The 17552-nt window shown below is 43.7% G+C and overlaps 1 protein-coding gene across 1 annotated transcript; it reads left to right on the plus strand.

Annotated features, from left to right (window-relative positions):
• The first annotated feature begins 11651 nt into the window (after positions 1 to 11651).
• On the plus strand, positions 11652 to 17278 carry B2M (beta-2-microglobulin). Its single transcript, XM_037502394.2, has 4 exons — positions 11652 to 11756; positions 15035 to 15310; positions 15695 to 15721; positions 16808 to 17278. The coding sequence occupies exons 1-3, from the start codon at positions 11690 to 11692 to the stop codon at positions 15706 to 15708; spliced, it is 357 nt and encodes a 118-aa protein (XP_037358291.1). The 5' UTR covers positions 11652 to 11689; the 3' UTR covers positions 15709 to 15721; positions 16808 to 17278.
• Positions 17279 to 17552: the final 274 nt, after the last annotated feature.

Raw genomic sequence — 17552 nt, forward strand, 5'->3', positions numbered from 1 at the left:
ATTAGTCAGATAGTCTTTTCTTTGTTCAGCTTCCTCTCAAATCTTTTAATCATCCCCAAGTGTAAAACATAATTATCGTCCTCAAGGCCCCTACACAACTCCCATCTCATTAGTCTCAGCAGTCAACCTCATCTCATAAGTTATTGAGAAAATAGAGGTCACCTGGGCTGACCTATTTTAATTTATACTGGAAGGAAATTTGTAAAATGCCTCCACCTCTTCAAATGCAACCTCTCTTCTTGGATCCTGTGCCCTCTGGGCACTTCAGTGGTGCTCTATTCTCTGACTTCAGTCTCTCTATTTTTACTTCTTTCTTCTCATGGCATAGCATGGAAATATCAAGATGTGTTCATTCTTGGATCACAGCCTTCTCAGCAGCTGCCTGCTTTTTCTTTTCACTCTCTTCGGGATCACTTTAGAAGTAGAGATCAGGCCTGACCTGCATGGGTGTTCTTGGGAGATGGTACCACACATGCACAGAACTTCCTGGGCCAGCATCCACCACTTGAGATCCATTGAGGGAGCTCTCTTGTGTTGCCAGAACAGCAATGCCCACAAAGCATGAGGGAGACACTGTGTTACATAGAGCTATTATAGGCAGGTTAACGTAAGATGCCTCTGTGAGAGGCTGGTGGTCAGTAACCACCAGAAGCCTTGACCTCTGGAAAGCTGCCTGGATCTGGTTATTGAAGGTTCCAGGAGGAAGCAGCCAGCAATTGGGGTGGCTGCAACAAATTTCGGCACAACTCACTGACTAGTGTTCTTGGATGATATGGTACTTAACATGACTGGGTTTTCAATGGCAGCAACAGCAGAAGTTTCTCCCAGGTTCTTTTCAAATTTGTGATGTATATGCCATCATTTTTCTTTCTGTAGATGCACTGTTCCATTTAGAAGTCAAGGCTGTTGCCCCCTAAGTGGGTTCCTATTACAGGGAACTTGAGGACATCTTCATTTGCAGAACATCAAGTCAGACATTGTGAAAGTTTCCCATTAAGTTATGAGAGGAACCCAGAATAATGCTGTACAGATCCCTCTTTGGGTAGTGCAGGAAGCTGGAGTTTTAAATTTTACTTTATTTTCTAATAGGTAGTTTCACATAAAAATTGACTGACTGACATCCCACCATGACGACTAAATTGTTTGTGGACCAGAATTGAATCTATCAAAGTTGCTTCCTTTTGTTATTTCAATCATGAGCTTCAAATGCTCTAAGCAGAATTTGGATATGACTACATTTGTTTAATCCAGATTTGATGTTCCTGATGGTTCCAGGATGTCTTTTCATACCCAACAGGTCTGTGCCTGTAATATATTACTTTCTACTCTTGTTTTCATTCCCACATATTATCCAGGATTAATTCAAAGAAAGTCACTTCTTAGAAATGATGCTATATATATAGTCACTAACTTCATTTGCCACCAAATATACCCTACCTGACTTTCTTTGTTCAAAAAATGAGATTTTACTTCAATATTTTACCTTGCTTTATTTTAAACTTGGCAGTTGATTTTCATGAAGACCATCAAGGATGTGGTGTGATACAAGTTGTAGTCCAGGGGGGCTGTGGCTGGTCCAGGGGCAGGCTCACTCTTGTCAACATCCTGTTGGGATCCAGGGGGCTATCACTGGCAGACAATCTTCAAGTGATGATGGCAATTGTCTTCAGAGTTGAAACCATAGCCCAAGAAAAGGAGAGATTTAGAGCTGATTTCAGTCACTTTCTGAACCTCTCTGAGCTTCTGCCCCTTCGGGACCCTCTTCCTCCTAATACTTTGGGAATTTTTTTTTTAAGTATTTATTTATTTATTTATTTATTTATTTATTTATTATTTATTATTTATTTATTTATTTATACAAGCACTGGATACAGTCAGAAGCGCGGGAGGGTGAGAGAATTCACCAGAGCCAGAGCGGGGAGCAGAGCAGGCAGAAAGACCGAAGTACACTGCTGAGGGGAGCAGCGGGCGGCAGGAGAGGTCTGTGCACCATGTGGGACCCTCTTCCGGTGGCCGGGGAGCAGCCCCAGACCGAACCCGCACTGCAGAGGCTGTGGGCAGCTTCGCAACCCAGCGCTCAACCGCTGCGCCACCGGGGAGGCCCGGGAAATTTTTAATTCCACATAAAGTTGAGAGAATGCTAAAATTAACCTTTGTGTATTGATGATGCTTGTCTAACATTTTATTTGATTTTTTTAAGATTTATTTTTATGCATACAAGAACTGGGATACAGGCCAGAGGTGTGTGTGTGGGGGGGGCGCGGTGAGAGGATTTGCCAGAGACAGAGTGGGGAACAGAACAGGCAGAAGGACCGAAGTACACTGCTGAGGGGAGCAGCGGGTGGCAGGAGAGGTCTGCTGCATCATGTGGGCAGCTCCCTGGCCGGCCAGGGATCGAACCCGCGCTGCAGAGGCTACAGACAGCTTTATAGCGCTGTGCTCAACCCTTGTGCCACCAGGGAGGCCCATAACAAATATTTTAAAAATAAACTCCTTTTCTGCTACATCAGGCACTGTCTATTCCCAGTGACGGGGACTTCAGCTGACAGAATCATGAATGGAAAATTCATAGAACAAGAACTCAAATGAAGAGTAACGATGTGAAAAAATACTTAACCTAACTGCCTTTCAAAAATACAAAGGAAAATGAGAGATACACATTTTCAGTCATAATAACAAGCTCCTGGAAGGGTGTGGGAAGGTGAGGACCCTCTCTTATTCTATGGTGGGGCATAAACTTGTATAAATCCTCTGGAAGGCAGTTTCAGTGCATGTAGGATAGGTTATTAATGCAGAAAAGTTGTGAACATTCCCAATGCTGGATTTGTTTTTTTTTTTTTAAGATTTATTTATTTATCCATACAGAGCTGGGGTACAGGCCAGAGATGTGGGGGGTGAGAGGATTCACCAGAGACAGAGCGCGGAATAGAACAGGCAGACTGACTGAAATACACTGCTGAGGGGAGCAGCGGTCAAGTCAGGAGAGGTCTGCTACACCCTGTGGGTTGCTCCCTGGCCAGCCAGGGATAGAACTTGTGCTTCAGAGGCTGCGGATTGCTTCATAGTGCGATGCTTAACCCCTTGTGCCAACAGGGAGGCCCACCAATGCAGGATTTGACAGAAAAAGTATGATATATTCATATAATGAAATAGTATGACAGTGTGAAAAGGCTATATAAGTTTCTATTATTAAAGAAATAGATATATTATCTATGATAAATAATCACATTAAAAACTGCAAAGAAATGCATGCAGAATGAATACATCTTTGTAAACATCTTTTTGTGATTTTGCTTATCATAGTAAACAAATGTATTCATATTTATATCTATATTTGAATAGACAACACATGGGACAAATACCAATTCATTAGCAGTGGTTATCTTTGGCTGGTAGGATAACAGGTGATTTTAATTTTTGTCTTCATTTTTACCTATAATGCCTGAAATTTTCACAACAAATATGAATTTTATAATTAAAAGAATTAAACAATGTGGAAAAGCTTTATAAAATATCAACAAAAACATCCAAAAAAAAGAGAAAAAGCAAAGAGAAAAACAACAAATATTTATTTATTTTAACATGTATTTATTTATGCATACAAGAGCTGGGGTACAGGCCAGAGATGTGGGGGTGGGGAGAGAGGATTCACCAGAGACAGAGTGGGGAACAGAACAGGCAAACTGACTGAAATACACTGCTGAGGGGAGCAGCAGGTGAGACAGGAGAGGTCTATTGCACCATGAATACAACAAATATTTAAAAGACAAACAACAAATATTTAAAATTCCCCAGCTCTGCTGGCATTTGCATCATGGTGTAAAGAGTAAAGTTCAGTCTTTTCCTTGACACCAAAGTCCTCTACAGGTTTATTAACCCCACTAGGGGAATTAGTTCCTTTTGCAGTATCATGATCTATTTATAGGTCTATAAACTAGAGTCTAAGAGCTCTGTGAGGAAACACTTTTTCCCAGTGCCAGCCCAGTGGCCAGCATCTAGCAAGAGGCTCAGTAAACGTTTTTTGAATGGTTGAAAGATTATGATGAGCATTGAGATTGGATGGATAGGTTGGAGTCAGGCTAAGAAGAAGGAAGTCAAAACTTTGGGGTTTGTTTGTCCGGGGGAATAGAGGGCTCCTTTTATTGCTCTCACCCCCTATTTATTTTTTAAAGATTCATTTATTTATGCATACAAGAACTGGGGTGCAGGCCAGAGATGTGTGGGTGAGAAGATTCACCAGAGACAGAGCAGGGAATAAAACAGGTGTATTGACTGAAATACATTGCTGAGGGGAGCAGTGGGCAAGTCAGGAGAGGTCTGCTGTGCCATGTGGGTCACCTCCCTGGCCGGGCATTGAACTCATGTTGGAGTTGCTGCAAATAGCTTCATAGTGCTGCGTGTTAACCCCTTGCACCACCAGGGAGGCCCTCTCACCTGTTTTTAACACCCATAAGAACAGGTAGAGTAGGGCCTCCCCGGTGGCGCAGCGGTTAAGCGCTGGGTTGCGAAGCTGCCTGCAGCCTCTGCAGCGCCGGTTCGATCCCCGGATGCTCCCCGGCCACTGGAGGAGGGCCCCACATGGCGCGCAGACCTCTCCTGCCGCCTGCTGCTCCCCTCAGCAGTGTACTTCGGTCCTTCTGCCTGTTCTGTTCCCCGTTCTGGCTCTGGTGAATTCTCTCACCCTCCCGCGCTTCTGACTGTCCCCAGTGCTTGTATAAATAAATAAATAAATAAATCTTAAAAAAAAAAAAAAAAAAAAAAGAACAGGTAGAGTAGCAGTGGTTTGGCCCACTGGCATGTGGAGTTCTGTGAAATAGTACCGGAATGGTAGTGCCAACTGGGGCTAATCTAGCTCAGTGAGTACAGTGATGGAGGGGGAGGACCAAGGCTCCTGACCAAGCCAAGCCATAGCAAATCTTACTCGTACTATCTATGGGCTAAGAACAGCCCCTCCCTCAAACATGCGCATACCCAATATGCTCTGTATGGAAACTTGATGCTTAAAAGGCAAATATTTATACTGATCCAAATGTGCATGATTCTGTAAAGGGGGAATGAATTGTTTTTTTCTTGCTAACAAATCACCACTTGCTTAAAATAACACAATTTATGACCCTATAGCTTTGTGAGGTATAAATCCAACACAAGTCTCATGAGATTAAAATGAAGGCAGGAAAAGGGAAAAAAAGGCAGTCTGCTTTCTTCTGGAGAGTCTAGGGAGAATCCTCCTTTCTTACCTCTTCTATCTTCTAGAGGTCTCCCGCTTTCCTGGACTCATAGCTGTACCCCTTCTTCCATTTCCAAAGCCAGCATGTTGCATGCTGGAGATTGCTGGACATTCCTCTGCAGTCGCATCTCCCTCTGGCCGCAGCATTTGCATTTACCAGAGACTCCAGTGGAAGGCAGGCTGAGGGGAAGGTGGAGGCAGGCTGTCGAGCAGAGGGGTGTCCTTTCTAGGGAATCTCCGAGATGGGGAGCATCACTGTCTTTCCCTCTCTGGGTCCCAAGTTAGGAGTGGCGGGAGGGACAGGGCTGTTGGAGTCTCTTCAATCTGGGGGCAAAAAAGGGGAAGGGGCCTCCTTGGTGGTGCCAGGGGTTAAAATGCAGCACTATGAAGCTATCCGCAGCCACTGCTATGAGTTCAATCCCCAGCCAGGGAGGGGACCCACATGGCACCACAGACCTCTCCTGACTTGCCCACTGCTCCCCTCAGCAGTGTATTTCAGTCGAGCTGCCTGTTCTGCTCCCCACTCTGTCTCTGGTGAATCCTCTCACTCCCCCCCTCATCTTTGGCCTGTACCCCAGTTCTTGTATGCATAAACAAATAAATCTTTTTTAAAAAAAAAAAGGGTGGGGAAGGAAGCTGTCAGTTCTGTCAGTTCTGACCAAGCTTGAGACCCCATCTCTGCAGAGATGCTGCTTGCTTTCCTGCGGGGGAGCCCTCCTTCCAAGTCTTCAGTGCTCTGAATGCCTGTACTCCCTGCAGGGACCACACACGAGCATGCCTGAGTCTTAATTTTTAATATTGCTGCATAGAATCCAATGCAGAATCAAAAATTCAAGCTAGAACTCTGTAGTTTTCATTACAAATTGAGATGCAGACTCAAAGACTTACGAGGGGGGAAACACTTGTGAGAGGAAGTTGTGGCAGTAAATTAGTCACTGGGTGCAGCATTCCCCAGAGATGGAGCCCTGGCCATGGCCCAGTGTTCCTAAGCCCACCACCTTGTTGGACTTCAGCATTTACCTAACCCTTTTCTCCCTCCAAGCTGACAACTGATGCCGCCCCTGATTCCTTTTATCATTTTAGTGAGTGCTGTGTGCCAAACAAATTACAGTAGTCTTTGTAGTTGTAACTGTAAAAATTCCCCACCTTCCAAACTGTATACAAAATATATCCACAGAGAGGTAGGCACCAACCTTACCAGTGGTTCCTGAAAGGAAGTGAGCAGGGCGTTGTCTAAATGAGCTTTCGCTTTCAGTAGACCTCTTATTGTTTGTGTTTTTACAACGGCCTTGCACTCATGTTTCGTGCTTGTAATTATAAGTGAAAAGTACTTTAAACTCTGGTTACTACTGGGAGGACTTGAGAGAAATTAAGATTGTATTCTTCTGGACTGCTTGATGGTCTTCACCACAAGTTTATAGGATTTTCCCGATACAAACAGGCAGTTGACAGAGAGCAAAGGTTATTGCACACAAGCCTGTGAAGTGGAGAGTCCCCAGAAAAAATCTAAGAGTTCCCCAAACACAGAAAACTGAAAACTATACTGATTTCTATCTTCATTGCATTTTAAAATTGGTTTTCTAAGTGACTAAGTCAGAATCTATATTTAATGAATTTTAAGTATAGTGCTTTTCTGAGATATAGTGAATAAGGAATTTAGGATGAAAAATAGTCCCCTCTAGTACAGCTGCCCTTTACTCCCAGGCACTAGAAAACAATTTAACACTAACACTTCAGGCCTTAGGAATTTTAAACGAACGAACAAAAACAAATTAGGAAAGGCAGGGGGCCTCCCTGGTGGCACAAGGGGTTTAGGGTCAGGACTGTGAAGCAATCCGCAACTACCGCAGCTCAAGTTCGATCCCCGGCCAGGAGGTGACCCACATGAGGCCCAGCAGACTCTCCTCTCTCGCCTGCTGCTCCCCTCAGCAGTGTATTTCAGTAGATCTGCCTGTTCTGCTCCCCACTCTGTCTCTGGTGAAACCCCTCACAGCCTGCACCTATGGACTATACCCCAGTTCTTGTATGCATAAATAAATAATAAAATCTTTTAAAAAAATTAGGAAGGGCAGGAGTATCTTTGATCATAACTTTATGAATAACAATAATTTTTAGATTTCAATAGTTACAGATTGAGCTGGTAGTAGTAAATAATATTTAATAAGTATAGTATACTTATTAAATATTATAGAACACTTGCAATACCTACGAATTGTAAGTGGCTCTCTCTGCACATTATTTCATTACATTAGGTCTGTGGAAATTATTCTATTTTCTCTGATTTAAACATGTCCTCCACAATAGGAATTATTAAAAAGCTTCCAAATATGTAAAAGAAATCCAGAAAACATTTATTCCACTCCTTGGGGAAGCACAACCCACCCCCCTTCAACTGAAAACTGTGGTGATTTCTAAGATCTCCGTTTCTCCCCACCGCCATGGTTCGCTTCCTCTTCTCACTATTCCACTCTGAAAAGACAGCCACCATGTGACAGCAGCATCTTTTGTTTATTTCTGATTGATGTGAACACTGCTTTATATCACTATAAATGATTCAGAGGTACAGGATCACTCTTCAGAATATGTTGCCACATCACACCCCCTCCAAGGCACAAAATCCCCACCATAGTCCACTGGGCACCCTCCCCAACTTTGCTCACCACCCCTCCCACCCTAATTCTCTGGTAGCCTCTGTTCTACAGTCTAATTTCTAAGGTTTGTTATTGGTTTGGTTCTGTCTGACCCTTTGTTTTGCTTCTCCATATTACATGTTAGACAAATAGCATCCAGTATTTGTCTTTCTCCTTCTGACTTATTTCACTTAGCAGTTCCATCCATGTTGTTGCAAATGGCAAGTTTTTCTTTTTTATATCTGAGTAGTGTTCTGTTGTGTATACGTACCACATCTTAATCCACTCATCTGTCCTTGGGCACTTAGGGTGTTTTCATTGCTTGGGTATTGTAAATAGTGCAATATATATACAGGAGTGTACATATCCCTTCAAATTAGTGTTTTTGCATTCTTTGGATGGATACCAAGGAGTAGAATTGCTGGATCATATGATAGATCTATTTTTAATATTTTGAGACACCTCCATAATATCTTTCATAGGGGCTACATCAGTCTGCAATCCCACCAACAATGTATGAAAGTTCTTTTTTCTCCATACTGTTGCCAACATTTGTTGTCTGGTCTTTTTGATATGGGCCATCTCACAGGTGAGAGATAGTATCTCAGTGTGGTTTTGACTTACATTTCCCTGATGGCAAGTGATGGTGAATATGTTCTCATATGCCCGTTGGCATTTGTACGTCCACTTTGAAGAAGTGCCTATTTAGCTCTTCTGCTAATTTTTTTAATTTTATTTTTATATTCCCCATACAATTGCACCCCCCTTATTTTGTCCCCTATCTCTCCTCCCCCCACCCCCCATAGTGTGTCTCTAGTTCATAGTTGCTTGTTGATTTTGATTTTTTTTTTCTTATAGCTATTCTTTTTCCTGGTCCCTTATTTAGGTTTTCTAGATTCCTGCTATGAGTGAGACCATCCGGTATTTTTCTTTTTCTTTCTGGCTTATTTTGCTGAGCATGATCCCTTCCAGCGCCATCCATGTTGCTGCAAATTGCATGTGTTTATCTTTTCTGAATGCTGAGTAATATTCCATTGTGTATATGTACCACAGCTTCTTGATCCAGTCATCTATTTTTGGGCATTTGGGTTGTTTCCAAAGTTTAGCTATTGTAAACAGTGCTGCTATAAACATAGGAGTGCAGGTACCCTTTTGAATTAATGTTTCTGGTTCTTCTGCTGATTTTTAAAATTTTTTTTTTTGTTGTTGTTGTTGAGTTGTATGAGTTCTTTGTAAATCTTGCCTTTCAGCCCCTGGTCAGATACATGGTGTATGAATATTTTCTCCCATTCTGTAGGGTGTCTTTTGTTTTGTGATAGTTTCTTTCACTGTGCAGAAACTTTTTGGTTTGATGTAGTCTCTTTTGTTTTTCATGCTACTGAAAATGACTCCACAAAGACATCATTGAAGTCAATGAGTTTTTTCCCTGTATTTTCTTCTATGTTTTTTATGGTTTTGTTACAGGGCAGGGAGAGGGACACCACAAAACCCCCAAACCTGCCCACTGTAAATAGGTTCTGCCATCCATGGCATCAAGACAAAACACAATTATCTTTAATGGAAAGTAACTTTAAGACAATTAGTGAACAATACAGAAAAGACAAGGAATATAGTTTCTAAATCAAGCATCCAAAGTTACCCGTCCCCTCATGGGTAAAAGTCTACCCAAATGGGATTGGCCCAGAGCAGGGCCCAAAAGCCTGCCACAAGTCTATAGCACCTTCTGACCCATAGAAAAGGGTCAGAGATAAGTCTGGGAGGAAAAGAGCAAAATCAAAATCAGGATAAAAGCGGACATTGTGACCCTCCCCACAGGTCTCTCACCCACATCTGTTTCAACCAGTCCAGGACCAAAAGGGAAGCGCAATTTCTTCACTTGTCTCTCTGCTCCACGTGCCTCCTCCAGGTTTCATTCTGATTCTCCATTTTGCTTCCTCCCTTCTCAGTCAGCTCTGTAGCTTCTTCTCCTCCCTACTCAGCTCCCTGGGGGCAGGGAACCTGGAACTTCCCTTTTTCCTGAACACTACCCCATTAGTTTTAGGTCTTACATCCAAGTTGTTAATTAATTTTTAGCTAATTTTTTTGGTATATGGTGTGAGATGGTGGTCTAGTTTCATTCTTTTGCATGTGGTTGTTCAGTTTTCTCAGCATCATTTGTTGAAGGGACTTCTTTTCTCTCCAATGTGTACACTTGGCTCCTTTGTTGTAGGATTAGCTGTACATGTAAGTGTGGGCTTATTTCTGGGCTCTCAATTCTGTCCCACAGTCTCTGTGTTTTCTTTTTAATGGCATTTCTGTAGTATATGTTTTTTTAAAGAGTCTATCATTATCATAGACTCATAGTAGGTACAACGTCTTTGGGCCCAGGGCAGACACAATCCAATTCTTACTAAAATTGCCAAGTCCTTTATTTTCTAAGTGTCTAAAGTATGAATGCCAATGGAATCAGGCTAAAGTCTGAGTCCTAGACTCTTAGTCTATTTTCCCTATGCATTAAAAAGTAGTGGGATAATTCCTAGAGTTTGTTTACTATTCACCTGCTGTTCATTGACTAATCAATTACATTTACCAGATACCTGCCAGGAATGAAGCACCATTCTGGTGCGGTAATTTCAAGAGAATGATGTACCTTAAGAGTTCTGAACTCTGAAGTTCTAAACAGTTACTGCCCCCCCAATAGATCAACAAAGATAAATAAAGGAAATTATCTAAATAACTGTAATGTTGCAATATAAAAACGGGAAGATACAAGGAGAACTTCCTTGGAACTGAGCTTTCCAAAAGGAAACTTTTCCCTGAAGGGATTCAAGTAGCAAGAAAGTCCTGTCAAACTGTTTGCCCAAGGAGTTGTGCTTTTTTTTTTTTTTTTTTTTTTTTTTTTTTTTTAATTTTTTTTTTAATGCATTTTTTTTTTTTAAGATTTATTTTATTTATTTATACAAGCACTGGGTACAGTCAGAAGCACGGGAGGGTGAGAGAATTCACCAGAGCCAGAGCGGGGAGCAGAGCAGGCAGAAGGACCGAAGTACACTGCTGAGGGGAGCAGCGGGCGGCAGGAGAGGTCTGCGCGCCATGTGGGACCCTCCTCCGGTGGCCGGGGAGCAGCCGGGGAGCAGCCGGGGATCGAACCGGCGCCGCAGAGGCCGCGGGCAGCTTCGCAACCCAATGTTCAACCGCTGCGCCACCGGGGAGGCCCTGTGCTTTTTTTTTTTAACATGCCTTTTATCATCCACGTGTCTAGACGATGCCTTAACTTTCTCCTGGAGGGCTTGAGGTTTTGGGACAATTATCCCTGACTAAAGAGCTTGGAAACCCTCCAGTCTAATTCTAATTCCGGTAAATTATTAAGCGAAGTTCTTAAACTGCCTGACATTCATTCTCGGTTTAACACTCTATTTCTGGGCTTGCGTTTTTGACTGACAACTGCAGGTCCTAGGCGACGCACTCCGGCGCCTGGCAAGCAAGTGGCCTGCCCCATGCCTGGCGCTGGTTCGCAAAACCATACCAGGGTGTGTCCAGGGGGCGAGACCAAGCCGCGTCCGTTCTAGGAGCGGCAGCGCCCGCCCAAGGCAGGGTGGGGACCACAGACCCGAGGGCGGAGATACACCAGGGGCGAACCCACCCCGCGCCAGCCGTCGCAAGCATCACGAGACTATAGGAAAGCGAAACTGAAATGGGGAAAGTCCCTTTTGCTAACCTGGCGCGGCCCTGGCCACCCGGATACTAGTGACGGCCTCTGCGGGCCGCGTTCTCATTGGCCGTGCGCGCTCGGGCTATAAGAGCGGGCGCGGGGCTGCGCGCTCAGTGCAGCCTCAGTCCTCGGGAGGTCAGGATGGCGCGCGCCGCTACCTTCGTCCTGCTGGCTCTGCTGGCCGTGTGCAGCCTGGAAGCCGCCAAGCGTAAGTGTCCTCGTCTCCACTGACCTGCCTTACCCGTCCCCGTGCTCGCTTTGGCACGTTTGGCATTCGCTGCCTTTGTAACAACCGACCCCAGCCCCCCACTTCCTTCTTCCCCCGGGACCCGGCGTGGGGAGACCGTGGGGTGGCCGGGGAGCGAGGGGCGGGTGTGCGCCCGGGACGCGAGCTGAGTGTCCCCCCCTCTCCGGGAGCCGGGACAGGGGAGTCGGCTCGCATTCCCAAGACGAGTAAGTCGGGACAAAGTTTGAGGGTGTTGGTAAGAGCGACCAAAGTGGAGGACGGTTTCTCTTTCGCTCTTCCATGCGCGCGCTCACTCCCTGGACGCTGCTGGGGGGCGCTTCGGGGGATCCCGCTCCGGGGGTCCCGCTCCGGGGTCCTGCTCCGGGCGCGCGGGGTGCGTCTGGAGCGGTAGAGGCGAAGGTTTGGGCTTCGGTGGAGACGCCGGGGCGCGGCCACTCTGCTTCCCTCGCGCCTGGGGGGCTGCGGATTCCTCCAGCGGCCCCCACCCTGGCTCGCTCGCCCCTCCTCACTACCCCACAAATAGGGGACGAAATAGAGCGATGAATCTGCACGCGCTGTATGTAGAATGCTTCCCATCGTATGTCGATTTTAGTAACAATCACGAGAACTACCTGCTGTCGACAGCGCCTGTGTTGGGGAAGTTATGTGCCTTTTGTCATTTAATTCTGAAATGCGCCTACGATGTAAAAAAAACAAAAAAACAAAAAAACGTGGCGTTATGAACATCTCACGAATGAGGACACGGAGGCACCACGAGTTTAAGTAACTAAATCACACTGGGGGTCAATGGTGGACGATGGGGCCTGACCAGGGCATTTTGCAGGGGTGGGAGCCTTTTGACTGTCATTCATGCGCTTTTTCAGAATCATCATCTCACCTTCCTCTGTGATTCTCAGGAGCAAGCTGGGCCGCCATGGGTTCCTGTAGCCTCCGCCCGCAGCCGCCCCCCCACCCCACCCCACCCCACCCCCACCCCCACCCCATCCCCACCCACGACTTTTGACTCTTGGCTCCTAGCCTGTTTTTTTCTCCCCAACATGAACTGAGCTTCTACTTTCAGTTTTGAAAAGGCAAAGGTTTCTCGGTAAGGGAAGTTGTAAAACCAGTGACCCGGGGCCATCAAGATGGTTACCAAGTCTGGGCCTCCCCTGGTGGCGCAGCGGTTGAGCGCTGGGCTGCGAAGCTGCCCACAGCCTCTGTTGCGCTGGTTCGATCACCGGCGAGGGTCCCACTTGGCGCGCAGACCTCTCCTGCCACGCCCGCTGCTCCCCTCAGCAGTGTATTTCGTCGGTCTGCCTGTTCTGTTCCCCACTCTGTCTCTGGTGAATCCTCTCACCCTCCCATGCTTCTGACTGTACCCAGCGCTTGTATAAATCAATCAATCAATCTATCTTAAAAAAAAAAAAAGTAAATATTTAAAATGGTTACCAAGGCTGTCTGTCCTTAGAGGCAGGAGAGGTCTGCTGTGCCATTTGGGTTGCTCCCAGGCCTGCTGGGGATGAACTTGCGCTGCAGAGGTTGCAGATAGCTTCATAGTGCTGTGCTTAACCCCTTGCACCACCAGGGAGGCCCCGACATTTTTTTTTAATGGAAATTGAAAAATTACAAATTAGTAATACATGACACACATAAAGGCACCACTGGAAGATTCACAGAAACGGGTAATAGTGTTTGCCTCTGGATGTCTGTTTTCCATGTGTGGGTTTTGTTTTTTTGTGGGCATAATTTAATTTTTCGGTGAGACTTCAGAAACTCAAGTTAACTATATCCCAAAGTCACAAAGTTGGTGAGTGGTTGAGCCCAGATTCAAACTCAGACCTGTCTTACTTGTCTCCTCTTAGAAGAGATATTGTGATGTTCTTGGAGAATCTTACCTCATTCCTTCAAAGAGAAAATTCCAGGCAGGATAAACCTGAGCTCTGAAACTCAGGCATTTGTGAAATTCTGACTATAAGAATCTCAAATACAAAGAACTTTTTGATGTATCTTCACTTTTAACTTAATGAAAAAATAATCAGGGCTTCATTGGGATCCCTGGCCCAACTCTTGGTGGGACTGGTGACCTTTCCTTAAATGATAGGGTGTTTAGACAGCTATCTCTAATCAGAGTGGCCAGGTACTTTTTTCTCCTTGCTACCCCCTTACATGGAGGAGGATTTGATGTCTGGTAATCAGGTCCTCTAAATATATGTTTACTTAGAAGTGAATTACACACATGTATTAGTGTAAATCTGTTTATTTGGTGGCAGCAACACTTCATTTGCCAGCTTCTATAGCCATTTAAAATTTTTTTGTTGTTTTCTAGTGCATGAACTCAGGTACAAAAATCAGAGATTCAGTGTATAAACTCTGATTTGGCAGGTTAAAAAGGTGGCATTTCTGTAAGACATAGTCTGGGTTGACTTTCTTACAGAACCTGAATAAAGAAGTAAACATCAGCAACAACCAGTGCCATTAACTTAGAAAGCAATTAACTCACAGATTTTGTACTAGACACTTAATACTAATGGGAATTTAGATAGGTGAGAGGGTATGTGAAGTGAAAAACGAAGTATGAAAAGTAGTATGAAGGCCAATCATGTAGACTCTTAAGTGAGGTGTTAAGGAATTCTATGGGTGCCGAGAAACCATCAAAAGTTTTGGGAACTGCCAGAGAAAGATTCTTAAAGACATGCATAGGGGGCCTCCCTGGTGGCACAAGGGGTTAAGATGCAGCCTATGAAGCAATCCGCAGCCACTGTACACGAGTTCAATCCCTGGCCAGGGAGCTACCCACATGTTGCAGCAGACCTCTCCTGACTTGCCCGCTGCTCCCCTCAGCAGTGTATTTCAGTCAGTCTGCCTGTTCTGTTCCCCACTCTGTCTCTGGTGAATCCTCTCGCACACCTCTGCATCTCTGGCCTGTACCCCAGCTGTTGTATGCATAAATAAATAAATCTTAAAAAAAAAAAAGACATGCACAATCTCTAAGTACAGAAGAAACTACTAGAAACCTGCTAAAAACAAAAAGGCATATATTAGAAGGGAATTATGCGAGAAAGCTACTAAGTCATGGTTTACTTTTTGAAATGGAGGTAGCCTTTGAAAAAGTAGAAGCTCATTTGGTTAGAGTAGAAATGGAATTGGGAAAAGTAGATGACCAAATTTAAGTATTTGGTTCCTGATACAGATTTAGATCAAGGTAACTGCAAGTGAAATAATCAGGCAATTTTCATTTGTCTTTCCCTGCTGTTCCTTAGGTCAACCAAAAGTTCAAGTGTACTCACGTAACCCATTAGAGATTGGAAAGCCCAATTTCCTGAATTGCTACGTGTCTGGATTCCATCCTGCTCCTATTACCATCGAATTGTTTAAGAATGGAGAGAAAATGGATTCAGAGCAATCAGACTTGTCTTTCAGTAAGGACTGGTCTTTTTATCTTCTGGTCCACTCCAGCTTCACTCCTGATGGAAAAGATGAATATACTTGCCGCGTGAGCCATGAAACTCTCAAGGAGCCCATGGTAGTTAAGTGGGGTGAGTTTTCAAGTTTTTCCTTAAGGGCTGACAATTATATTTGAATACAGCCATAGTATAAAGCTGCTTTGATAAAATCTGCATAGTGGGATTGTTAGGGAATGTTATTAAAGCCCAGATTATTGGCATTTCTAAGAGACCTTTGCACAGCATTGTCTCTGAAACAGTAATGAGGACAGGAAGCAGTTACAGTACTCTGGCTGGATTGAGATCTGAGGCTAGTAGATAGGGATGGGCCTAAGGAGCGGGTCTAAACAAGGAACATACTTAGGACCAGCCCGCTATTCCAGCCTAGTTTATAACAGTTTAAGACATTTGCTAATACATAGTGTTTTTAAAGTAAAATTTACTATTTTTCTTTCTCCATTTTTTTTTTTTTTATAGATCCTGCCAACTAATCAAATGATGGAGGTGAGTTTCTAATCTTAAAAAAAAAAAAATGCTTTTCCTGTTTTACTCTTCTGGGGATTATTTATAGCTCTAATGGAACACTCATTCTATCGAGGACATTAACGGGAGTAGCATTTCAGAAGGCAGAGGAGAGTCTTACTGAGTGGCATGAGGGAAGGTATGGCCCCAAGTGTGCCTCTGCCAGCATCACTGACTCTCTAAAGGAAGTGCAGAGGAGCTGCCATTACGGTGGGACTAGATAGAGGCAGTCCTCTATCCACCTGCGAGAGTTTGATCTTGTGCCATTTCTACACTGAGCATCTCTGGGTCTTTAAAAATGAACACTGCCTTATGAATGGAACTGGAGGAGATTGTGGCAAGCAAAATAAATCAGAAGGAGCAAGACAAATAACAGGTGTTTTCACTCATGTGTAATATAAAGAAACAAAACTAAGGAACAAACCCCAGAAATCTGACTGTAGAATTTGAGGCTGCCAGAAGAGGAGGGTAGGAGATGTGAGTATAGGGGGAAGTGGGCCCAGTGGACTGTGGTGGAGGAGTATGGGTACTTTGGTGGTGGGTATGGAGTGGTAACATGTAACTTAAGAGGGAGGTGTGAACCTCTACTTCTAAATCATATCCAGTATTGTAAACTATTATCTCAAAAAAAAAGTATTTTTAATTAAATTTTAAAAGGTAGAAAAGCCAGCTTTTCAATGAAATTGTACCTTACGTGGGTACTGAAAACATGTTACATCTCTGTCACATTTTTTTTTTTTTTAAATCACATTCTAAGACAAGGAAATTAATTTAGAGTCCATCAGAGAGGCTGGGTGAATGCTCACAGTCATCCAGTTACTAAGGGTGGAGCCAGGATCTAGACTTTAATATCAGCACTCTTTCCTCTCAGGCTGTGGAAGAACCAACTGAATAAACTAATGGGATATGCTCTTTGTAATGGTCTGGAAAAGTGTCTGCAGCTATTTCTTTCACAAACAGAGATTTACATAGCAGAAGTTAGAAAAATCTGATGGTGTGATATGTAATCCAAATAAGCCAAATTTATTTGCTAATAAGCCACTTTTTTTTTTTTTTTTTTTTTTTTAGGATTCAAGATGCCTCATTGGGATTGGCCTAATTTCAGATTCTCTTATTTCTTATATGGATAGGCTTTTGTGCTTTATGCTCCACAAAACAGCAAACCACCTATGATTTCCTTGGCCCTTTGGTTGTGCTTATAAGCATCTTAGGGGTAGGGAGGAAAAAATTCTTCTATTCAGTGTAACATGTTGGTCAGATCTGAACTCTTCATTCTTTTGCTGACAATAAGATACAATGAAACAAGATAATCATGCATGCTTAGAGTTAACCTCCAATTTGCATACTTAGAATTTTGGGAAAATTTTCTGAAAGATAATTGTCAAAATTGTTGGCAATTTGGTATAATGGATGAAACATTTTGTCACAAATTCATATTTACCTCAGGGCTGTTGTGGTTGCCACTTAACAGCGGCAAAAATTGAAATTGTTTTGATAATTAAAGTTGTGGTAAAACTTGATGTGTTTCATTTCTATAATCACTCCGCCGTCATACTCTTGTTTTTAACAGGGAAATGGTCTTTGAAGTGTTACTGGTATGTAGGGATTAGCACACAGATGAGGAACAGAATCCCAGAGAAATTAAATGACTTCGGGTGACACAGCTGTCTGCTGGGAGACCATATTTTTATCTTTTAGCCAGAGTTCTGTTCCATAGGCTAAGACATGAAGAATGTGCACTCTTAAGAAGGAACAAAAGTGGAGATTTAGTATTTTAGCAAGCAATAAATGCACTTTGAATAAAAAACATACT

This window comes from Talpa occidentalis, unplaced genomic scaffold (assembly GCF_014898055.3).
Source record: "Talpa occidentalis isolate TD23 unplaced genomic scaffold, MPIMG_talOcc4v2.1 talOcc4.11, whole genome shotgun sequence".
In the NCBI taxonomy this organism is placed as follows: Eukaryota; Metazoa; Chordata; class Mammalia; order Eulipotyphla; family Talpidae; genus Talpa; species Talpa occidentalis.